The 11,159-nt window shown below is 37.9% G+C and overlaps 1 protein-coding gene across 3 annotated transcripts; it reads left to right on the top strand.

Annotated features, from left to right (window-relative positions):
- Window positions 1-3,722: 3,722 nt before the first annotated feature.
- On the top strand, window positions 3,723-8,726 carry LOC139131848 (high mobility group protein B2-like). 3 transcript variants are annotated; one of them, XM_070698136.1, is made up of 5 exons: window positions 3,723-3,902; window positions 6,422-6,600; window positions 7,020-7,171; window positions 7,452-7,626; window positions 7,982-8,726. In XM_070698136.1, exons 2-5 carry the CDS (start codon window positions 6,451-6,453, stop codon window positions 8,129-8,131), a joined length of 627 nt encoding a protein of 208 aa, XP_070554237.1. In that variant the 5' UTR covers window positions 3,723-3,902; window positions 6,422-6,450; the 3' UTR covers window positions 8,132-8,726. The 3 variants fall into 3 exon arrangements, with proteins under 3 accessions (XP_070554237.1, XP_070554238.1, XP_070554240.1); XM_070698137.1 differs by lacking the exon at window positions 3,723-3,902 and adding an exon at window positions 4,088-4,232; XM_070698139.1 differs by lacking the exon at window positions 3,723-3,902 and adding an exon at window positions 4,871-4,890.
- The last annotated feature ends 2,433 nt before the right edge of the window (window positions 8,727-11,159 follow it).

Here is an 11,159-nt window from a genome sequence, read left to right as displayed (position 1 = left end):
CAAATTGGGATAATTGGATGGTGAAGTAATGTCGGTTAATCTGCAAATGCTCATCTGCTTTTCTTTCTAAGTTATACACTTGATTTTATGAGTAATTTGTAATATTGCAACATTCATGATCAGCTATAGGACACTTTTGAGAAATTTGAAAAATATGAAGATCCAGTTACCCCAAATTAGTACAATCGTGTTCTCATTTTCAATTTTAACCCTGGCATGACTATACATCTGAGAAATTATTTACCAGGTTTAAAGGGGAATTTTATAGATCAGGTTTTGGGAAAAGTACCTTTTTTGTATTCAGGGATCATGGTGATGAATTAAAAACGCCCTCTCGTCTTTGGTTTTTTGATCATCACGCATGCATTGGTGCTCATTTTCCCTGAGAGTGCCATCACCAGGGTGTAAGGTGATTTTAACCTTTGGGAGACGGCCTTCTTCCAGCCTTGCCTTCTTCTTCTCTTTCTTCTTCATCTCTCTCTCTCTCTCTCTCTCTCTCTCTCTCTCTCTCTCTCTCTCTCTCTCTGCGGTTGGCCGGTCAGATGTGTGGTTGAGAACTTCCCTGAACAGTAAATTTCTATCAATCTTCCATTTACAACAATCGTCAATTGTAATCGTCGACATGGAAGTTAAAATCACCAACGATGATTAATGGCGAATTTTGTCAAGGTGAGATGACAAAAAATTCGTAAAATCCTCAACAAAATTATCGACAGTAAGACCGTTTGTCTTATTTGGCGGAGGGCGGTACACAGTGACAGCAGTTATGTGCGATGACGGAGTCTTTATACGCAATTCCAACACTTCTATCGAATTAAATGAGCTGGTTAGCGGAACTTGTGACACTGATAATGACGAGTCAAATATGACAGCGACACCTCCTCCACGTCGACTCCGAGGAACACTGATGATGTTGTAACCGGGCGGGAGAGAGTCAGAAACTAATGATAAATCACTGGCGTCGTCGCGAAGCCATGTTTCCGCTAGGAAAAGTACGTCGAGGTGGCATTCATGCATGAATTCCTTGACGGCGGTAGGTTTATTACACAATGAACGGCAATTCATGAAAGAGCAACGAAAGGAATTGTGTTGTCTCTGAGATGAAGCAAGTTTTGAAACCGACAGTGGTGGATTTCTGTGCATTGTTTCAGCAGTGATTGTTGTACTGACAGGGATATTAACGAGGTTGGCATAGTTGTTTGAGAAACTGTGATTGGTTGGATGGAAACGTTTCAGCAGGTGATGAGGAGTTATCTGAGTTTGGATAGGTCGTTGCATTAGTCTGCCAGCAGTGCAGCCTCGCCTGGTACTCGCAGTCTTACAGATGTTCAGATCTTTGAGACACTTCCACAAATTAGCATTAATTCTCGATAAAGCAGGACTATTCATAACATTCCATCCAATATTCATCAAGGTGGCAGCGTTGTACAGCATCGAAGGCATGGTTCACAATGGCGATAGTAATTCGATGTAGTTGCAAAAAGACAATTTCAAAGTTCAGGAAAAACTCAGGCACCGCAAAATTGACAAACTTCGGAGTTAGGTAGATGTGATGTAGGAACATTCATGAACAAGCCAAACTAGAGGTAGACGCGATCCGGGCGGAAATAACGTAAAAAATGGGTCAATAAAGGAGAGGTAGTCGAGTGCAGCTCACAGCACAGCGCAACTCTATGCAATCCAATCCAAAGGTATTAGAACGCATAGTTGCTACTAGGCTGACCAATCATATTGCTAGTCATTGCCTGAGTGATCCGTTACAATCTGCGTACAAAGCTGGTCACAGCACAGAGACTGCTCTCTTAAAGGTTACTAATGACATATTGTTAGCACTTGATGCAAAACGTGATGTATTTTTGGTTTTACTTGATCTTTCTGCAGCGTTCGATACCGTTAATCATAATATTTTATTAAGTCGGCTGTCAGACCTTCTTGGTGTTTCAGGAAATGCGCTTAATTGGTTCCGCTCATATCTTTCTAACCGTAGCCAGTGTGTTATTATCGATTCCACAAAATCATGTTTCCGTCAAATTGATACCGGGGTTCCACAAGGGTCCGTTCTTGGCCCTATACTATTTAATGTATATACATCTCCTTTGGGGAAATTAGTTGCAAGTCATGGTTGCCTGTATAGTTTTTATGCAGATGACTCATCATTATATATGTCTTTTAAGATCAATGAAGCTTCTGCGACAGCCAGCAATCTTGAACTTTGTATTTCACAAGTTAGGTCCTGGATGTCTGCTAATTTCTTTGTTTGAATGATGATAAAACTGAATTTGTAACTTTCTCTGCATCTTCCAGTAATGCTTCGGATGATAGAATACAGGGGATACGGGTCGGTGACACCCTGATTCCTGCTCAAAGTCAGGCAAAAAGTCTTGGAGTTATCCTGGATTCTGGTCTTACGATGTACCCTTATGTCAACAATATCTGCCGCTCAGCTATTTTTCACTTACGACGCATTGCAAATATTTGCAAATATCTTTCTAGATCAGACACGGAACAGTTGATTCATGCTTTAGACATCTCAAATTGATTCCTGTAATTCGCTTCTCTATGGTCTTCCGAAATATTCAATTGATCGCCTTCAACGTATCCAGAATGTAGCTGCCAGAATTGTAACTCGCTCAAGAGTCACTGAGCATATCACCCCGATTTTGTTTCAGTTGCATTGGCTGCCTGTGTCTCAACGTATTGTTTTTAAGATTCTTATATTCACCTTTAAATGTATCCATTCACTCGGTCCAACTTATCTTTCTAGCATGGTTAATTTGTACGTCCCAACCCGTAATCTAAGGTCCGCTGACCAATTTAAACTGTGTCAAAGCAGGTCGCGCACAAAGAAATATGGGGATCGTGCGTTCAGTATTGCCGCCCCCTTTTTATGGAACAATCTTCAATTGAGGTTCGTCGCTCCCCAAGCCTGACAAGTTTTAATCAAGTCTTAAAAACATTTCTTTTTAATTCTGCTTTTAACTGAACTCATTCATTGTATTTTTTGTTTTTGTTTTGTTTTTAATTCTTGTAACCTTTTTAAAATTGATTGTATTTTACCCAGCGTCTCTGATCACACTATTTGTGTGGATTTAGTCGCTTTATAAATGAATAAATTATTATTATTATTATTTATTACAACAAAAGAGAGGTAGGCCTTTTGATAAGTTTTAGAGGAAACGTGTACAGGATACTTGGGACGGTGGTAATGTTACAGAGTTTTCAAAATTGCGATAGTAGGCCTATTGGCTAATCAGCTGTGCGAAAGAGATAAGCTTAGGCCTTTGGAGCAAATAAACTAAGAAGAAGGCGACTTACGCATGGAAAGTCAACACTATTTTTATGTATAAAAAAGAGAATAGGTCCATAAACAGTAAGCTTATTAAGTATCCATTGCGAGGGACTTTTTCATTTCATCCATGATGCAAACTTATTGAAGTTCGTAACTTTTCTTTGTTTCACAAGGTCTTCACATATTTTGATACCAAGGGCTTGTTACTTAGGACAGCTTACGATTTACTTCGAATGACTTTTGAGTAACAACTGATAATTATTGCAAATTGCTTCTCTGTTTTGAACAGCGTCTGCAAAGGTAAGTCATTTGGGCTGGCCCAGACAACAGTATAATTTTACAACATATCTATCGTCTTATCGTGTCTCCTGTGTCCATTCCCGCTAATTCTGTCACGTGAATATTAACATAAGCAGTCGCTGCACGGTTATTGATCACTGATGCCATGATTTTGATTTGTCTCGAACGCGATTGGTTCAAAACTTTACGGGAAGTTCAAATTAGCCAATCAGCGCAAAGTATTTGTTACCTTGAGTGCGGGGCTTACTTTGCATAAGTAGCGTGGGTCTCGTTCTGTAGATCCCTGCAAACAACTCTACTGCTTTCCGCCTAGGTAAGTACAATTTGTAATTTTGCAATTTTTTTTTCTAGAAAAATTTATAAATTTCTGCAAAGCACTGTTTTGAGCTTATTCGGCCGTACGAAGACTTTTTCTCGTGACTCATGAGTGTGCGATACTGTTGGACGTTGAAAACTGTCACGTAAAATGCAGAAATATATCTGCATAGGGCTTCACAGACAGCAATGGCGGCCCATTAGGTCAATGGTTTACAACAGTGAGTGCGCGCCAACTGTTCGAGATTTCGATTTTATTCCCTTTTGCTGCATTTGCACCATATTTTCTTATTAGAGGCACAATCTATCACTCCTTTCCGATATACTGGTAAGTTTTTGCCCGTTTTCATGACGCTGTTTTGGAGTTTTACGGGATTTTCTTTGACAGGTTCTTTGTCTAGCCATGCCTATGGAGAAAGCCGTGTAAAATTTCGCCCATATTTTCTCCCTTGTAAAAAATCTCGTCTACTCGCCTATAGAATCCAATGTAACTCTACCAACCAGTCACAAATGAAACGCGGTTTGTAGTAAAACAATAATTGTTCAATCTAACCCACATTTTCCGCCTCATGGATTAATTTTAGCGGGTGTTTCATTGACAAGCCCAAAGATCACCAGTTTACTGACGTTGTTTTTTGGCTTTGTTTGACCTCCGAAAACCAGCCATGTTTTTTGCATGACGCCATAGCCATATTGCCTGACTGCATTTTGTATGGGATCTGTAGCTGCGTTTGAAAGCACCATAGCAAACCACTAGTACTATACAATTGATACTTGCTGTACAATTTTTACTCGAAAGTCGATTTGGTGTATTTTACACATCATTTCTGTTTCATTGGGGAATTTTAACCGCCATGATGGTCTTTTCTTTGTCTCATGGGTTGTCGTTTCAGGAAAATTTATGTGTGCTGTGGTCTGACAAGTGAAAACAGCTCAAATACAAAAACAGCATTTTACCCATGACATTATCGAACTCAATACACGACGTAAGACCTTCAATTTTAAAGTTTGCTAAAAGTTCTTTTTGTGGGATTTGTCGTTTCACAGTTACAATTATGAAGCATTTGGACATTTTTGTAAATGTTAATGAGGTTGTTCGTGTGATTTGGCGGGGTCAAAAGCGATTTTTTTTGCCTTTCAAATTCTCTGGCCCAGCTCATCATTGTCCTTGTATTGGCCATAGCTAGGAACCATACATGTAGTACACTTGCTTGAAGATGCCGAATGCCAGATTTATGCTGCCTTTTGGAAACCATTATTTCGTTTTAAATTTTGAATTGGGGTTAGATTTGTTTAATCATTTTTGCATGTCGAACGGTTTTGACGCTGTGCAGTTTTCACCTCAATATTTTTTTGACATTGTCTGTCATAGTCATCCCAGTGCATTTCCATATGAATAGTGCAGGTATAGTTTTGTTTTCAAAGTTTATGTATGTGAGGGCCATGGCAGACTGGTTTGTTTCTACGGTATTTTCAAAATGGAATAAGGTTGCAGTTTTCCAGAAGAGGTTGTACTCCCCCATTGTTGCAAATACTGCCCTTGTGTCTTTAGCTTCAATACCATACATGTGATATGTCACCATTGTGTTTTTGCTGTTGTGCTTCCATAGGCATATGACATCTGTCAAACTTGAATGTTTTTATATTGGGAGGTAATTGAGTTTATGTGTAGTCAGTGTCTGATGTCTGAGGGAAAAAATCGGTATGTTTGACATTTAACATGTTGGTCTGATATTTTCATTCATGAACATTTCTTTGTCTTTTACATGCTTTTCATGATAGAGAGATTGGTGCAGACTATGTTGTCGATTGTCTCATATTTGGTATCCAGTTTTTGAGTTCACTATTTTCATGATACTTCTGTCATACAGATGGAAATAAAACATATCCCACTCCCAGTAGGCGTATACAATAATATAATTTTTAGTGGCAATATTTTGAATAAAATTTGCCCTCTATAATAGTTTGAGTATTGTTGTGTGTATGAGGATGGTAGTGTTATGGTGTTCAGGTAGTAGACCCAAAAGATCTAGACTTCTCAGGGTACTGTTACTATGACAACATTGTCTTTCACAGAAGTTTTGAAGTGAGAGTGAAATTACCATTTCTTCTAACCACATTTTTGACATGTTCTTTCCAGTTTTGAAAAACTGAACTTACACTTCAAGGGATGTTGTTATAATGACATCTTTGGTGATTGACTTCATGTGTTTCATTTCTCTTCTGTGTGACTCCCTAAATGTTGTGTATGTCCCATGACAATGACTATGAGTTTACCAAGAGACTTTCACAGGTGCTTCATTGATGTTTAAGGTCATGTAGTTTATTATCTTAAAACTACTTTTCAGATTTGAATGTTTTTTAACCTGAGGACACACATACGTTTTTGAAATCCACCTCTGTGGTAACAGTCCTCTTGAATGTGAATCAGTAAATGCAGTTTAAAAACATATTCTTTCAGTTTGTTTGACTTGGTTTTACATGCATTTGGTCAATTTTTTTCCCTTTCTCGCACAGATATTTACCTTGTCTCATACAATCTCAGCATGGGGAAGAGAGACTCAAAGAAACCTAAAGGCAGGATGTCTGCTTATGCCTTCTTTGTGCAGCAGTGCAGAGAAGAACATAAGAAGCAATATCCCGAAGGCCGTGTTGAATTTGCTGAATTCTCCAAGAAGTGTGCTGAAAGATGGAAGGTATAGTATGGTAGTCAGTTCTACCTCTCTTATTCCGTGTACCTTCATAGTGTATAATGGTGTCTGTGTAGCAAGTGCTCTATTGGCATTGACATATATTTGAGCATTAAGAAACTGAAAGAGATGGCTGGCATTTTAACATTGGAAACCCAGCAGTCTATGTTGTGATGTTCAATTATTTTACACCACATATGTAACACATACTAGCTTTATCTGTATTTGTCTGTGGTCTATGATGCTGATTATGTAAACATGACTCAGTAAAGCACATTATTTGACAGGATTAGCAGAAAAATTGAGTGAATTTGAATGAAGCGTTTACTGAATTTTGGTTATGATTTGCAAATTCTTGCATGCATATTAACAATGGCTTAGCAGGATGTGGTGAATTGATGACAAGATCTTGCGTTTTCCTGCAGAAAATGACTGACAAGGAAAAGAAGGTGTTCCATGACTTGGCAGATAAGGATAAGGGTAGATACCAGGCTGAAATGGCACACTACAAACCACCAAAGGGAGAAGCTAAAGGAAAACGCAAGCGCAAGGACCCTGATGCACCCAAGCGCAACTTGTAAGTATCAATACTTATTGGGTTCCTTTCAATGAGACTGGGATATTGCACTTTATATGTCTTCTATGTAGACTCAGCAATATCAGATGTATGAAGGATTTGATGGGAGACAAAAATAACTTCTGAAAGGATTTACCCAGTGCTAGGATATAACAGCGGTTGTTTTGAATGTTTCAAGGAAGCTTTCAGAGGGCTCAAGATCAATGTTTCTTGAATCATCCGTGCTATCGTAGTTCAATGATAAATGTATGTAATGATTTGAATCAATGTTTGTTTCTAGGTCACCATTCTTTTTATTCTGCAATGATGAAAGAGGAAAAGTGAAGAAGGAGCATCCGGAATGGTCTGTCGGTGAAATTGCAAAGGCTCTTGGAGAAGCATGGAAAAATGTATCTGCTGCAGAAAAGGCGCGGTATGAGAAAGAAGCTCTAAAGGGTAAACAGAGGTACACAAAGGTGTGTAGAGTGATTATTTAGTTCTTGTCACGGACACTTTGCTGTCATTTTTGCCCTGTAGTCGAACTGGACATCTGCTGCAAATGAGAGAACGGAGAGTTCCTTTCAGAATATATAAGTGAAAGTACTATATACACAATTCTCATCAAGTCTGATTATAAGCTCTTTATGCTTATGGCGCCAACATCTTTGAGTTTCAGCGTGTCCACAGTCATTTGAGCCTCTCTCGTGCACTGTAAAGGGAATGTCCACTTTATAATTAGCCCTGATCAGGTGCAATATCAGATGTTTCAATACCTGTGCAAACTATCGATGCAGTTATGGATTTTGTATAACCCCTTTCATCCTGTCACAGGAACTTGCAGATTATAAGGCCAAAAAAGCAAAGGGTGAACAATCTAAGAAAGCTGCACCAGTCAAGAAACCAGAAACATCCAGCTCTGAGGAAGAGGAGGAGGAGGAAGAGAGTGAAGAAAGTGAGGAAGAAGAAAGTGATGAGGAATAAGAAGGAACAATATCCCCTCGCAGATCTTCTATAGTGAAAAATTTTACCTGTTAACATGGAAATATTATATATTACTCCTTGTCATTATTGTATTATCAAACCATACTCCTAGGCAGATCTTGGCTATGAGAAGATTAAAAAAAAGTTTTACATGCAGTCATTTCTTGGATTTTAAAGTGTCATCGATGTTAAGACAACGTGAAACTTTAAGATTTACACACAGTTAAAAACTGTATAGTTTTTTTCTCCACTATGAAGGGTAAACAAAAGTTTGAGGTAAGAAGACTGAGGCAGTACTGCAGGGTTGTTTTTGTATTTGAATAATGAAAGAAATTAATTTGTATCATGAGTGATGACACTGCCCCATGAAAAGTGTTTCTATTGGACCTAATGAAGAAATCTGTAAGATTGAAGACAAATTATGACTTTGTAAAAGAGGACATTTTCAAGATTTCAACAAAAAAAATCAACTTTTGTGTGTTTTCAATGTTTAGCTTAGTTTATTGTAGTATTTTTTTGGATATGTAAAGTCATTATTATTCCCAAGTGTTTTTAATGGTAGTCTTCAAATTTAAATAAAACTTTTTAAAAATTGTTTTTATGTGTAGCGTTGAATTTTTCATTGCTCTTGTTATTCTCTGTTTCAGTACTGATAAATATGGTACTGAAACCACTCACATTGGACAAAAATCTTGACCTTATACCAATTTTCAGAGTTTAAAAATAAAGGCAACATGAAAGTTGCAGATACATCTTCAATTTTGGAATTGAAAAGGAACTTGTTCTTTTGTAAAGGTACTGCAATAATCTACAGAAGAAACAAAACTGAAAGCAAACCAGGAAAGTTCTGTCAGCCTGCCTTGAATCTGATTGATGACATTGAGGTACCATAGATTATTAAATCTCTGTTACGCCTCGCAAACCCTTCAACTAAAGTCCAGAAGTGAGAAAGTGTGGCAAATAATAGTCCAAACCCGGAATTCAAATCGACCGCGGTACAAACAAAGCCATGTGCGCAAACACGCATAGACGTACGTGTACTTCCATACGCGTTCGTACACATGTGGGTTTGTGTGTACCGGCATCACGTGATTATTTGGGCGTACTGAGTTTGTAGAACGCATCGCGTCCTTTTTATTCCGGAGTAGATCAATTGGCCAATCACAAAAGGCAACAAGTTGTGCTTGAAGAGTGCATGTGCATTTTAGTAACACAAAATGTAATGTTGGTTTGTTACCAAGTATCTGTGGAGAGGATGATGGAAGTCATATTTGGCTGGTTGGTTGGCTGTCTTTGGAAAAGCAATAGTTGACAGGTGTTCATGCATGGTGGTATACAGTGAAGTACTCTAGTACAGTTTTCATCAGTTGTGGAATTCTGTTACCTTTAAGCATCTACAATGAGCTATGGGACAGCTGATCAATGCCATGACTAAACTGCAGCAGCTTTGACTTCTCAATCCCATTGACAATGCATAGTGATATGTGCTCTATGAAAGTTTCACATAACTTGGGCAGACTTAAGTACTGCAAATACCTAATAAGACACAAGTGAAAGGCAACACAACAACCGCATACTTTACAAACATGAAAACTAGAAGTAACTCAAAGAGACTATGCAGTCCTGTCATTTGTCTTGTAGCAGTGATGCAAAGCAGGTCAGTCACAGTGTTAGTGTACAATTGTAGGAAGGGAACTTTCTCATACAAAATGTTGCTTTATAAATTCCATGATGTAAGGAACTCTTTGAGTGCAATCAATACATGCTACGTGTTCTTTGTCAGAAAAACCCTGGATATAATGAAAAATTGATGCTCACATAGATTCTTAAGTTCTGTAACTGGAAAATCATAATGAATTGGATGAGAATGTGTGTAGGTGGGTTCCATTGAGGGTAAGCCTGTGCTGCACTTCCTCCTATGGACTGATGGTTTCTCTCATTGAATACCCAGTTCATGTATATATAATGAATTTTACAAAGAGATTTTGAAAAGCAATAGCAGTGGACATTTACAGTGTAGCAGGGAAAGATTGTGGAAATTTTACTGATACCTGCCACATGCTTTATATGTGATATCATGGACATGCCAAATCATTCAGAGACTAATTTACTCAAATACACCTGAAAATTGGATAATTTTTTGTATACTGAGTGCAACTCTATGCTGTGTTTGCTAAGGACAGCCTTCAAAGCTAACACATTGTAAAATATTTGCATATAATTCACGAGAGAAGGGACTGTGAACAAACTTCTTACTTAAACTGACTGCTACAGTTTTTCAGACAGTCATGGTATCCAAAGATAACATGATTATCAATTATACACCTTTTCCCAGGAAATACTGTTTTTTTAGAAGTAACATGACCTCATGATAAATTGGATGATAGTGCCTTGTTTTGTGTTTTTTCTTTGGTTGAGGCCATGTTCGGTGCTGCATGGGCCAATCACAAAGTGCCGTCTCTCACCTGTGGTGTTGCAGGAGAATATGTAAAATCAATGTTCATGTTGTTGTTTGATTTAGTGATGGCATCTATGAGTTTTTTGAAAAACTGCAACTTTATAATTGCATTGCAAACCCAATTTAAATTTCGCTTTTACATATACAGCACTTTGCATGATTTTATGCAATTTTATGCAGTTTGACAGAAATTCTATCATTTAACAAAACATGAGAATTTACTGAACATTTGTTTTTGGACAGCCGATATTCTGTGTGATTTACAGACCTGCAGAAATGATACGTGAGCAGTGATTTTCACATGGAAGTTTTGACAGTTTACCATGTGTAAATTATGCATAAACTATAAAATAAAGACAATCAAAAGGTAGAGAACATTCTTCATATCTTGAAGTGTGAAATCAGGGTTGCAGATTTAAATTATTCATAGTCATCACAAATATCCTGGCCTCACTTCAAGGTCTGATTATTACATTGGATTCCATTGTTTGATTACTACAGCATCAATGTAGGGTAAAAAATTTGAGACTGCTGACTGCCAAAATGCAAAGTCCATCTTGTAGTACTCTA

Source organism: Ptychodera flava, chromosome 4, assembly GCF_041260155.1.
Source record: "Ptychodera flava strain L36383 chromosome 4, AS_Pfla_20210202, whole genome shotgun sequence".
Taxonomy (NCBI): Eukaryota; Metazoa; Hemichordata; class Enteropneusta; family Ptychoderidae; genus Ptychodera; species Ptychodera flava.
The sequence above is the reverse complement of the archived record's forward strand: the minus strand, read 5'-3'. Positions and strand labels throughout refer to the sequence as shown.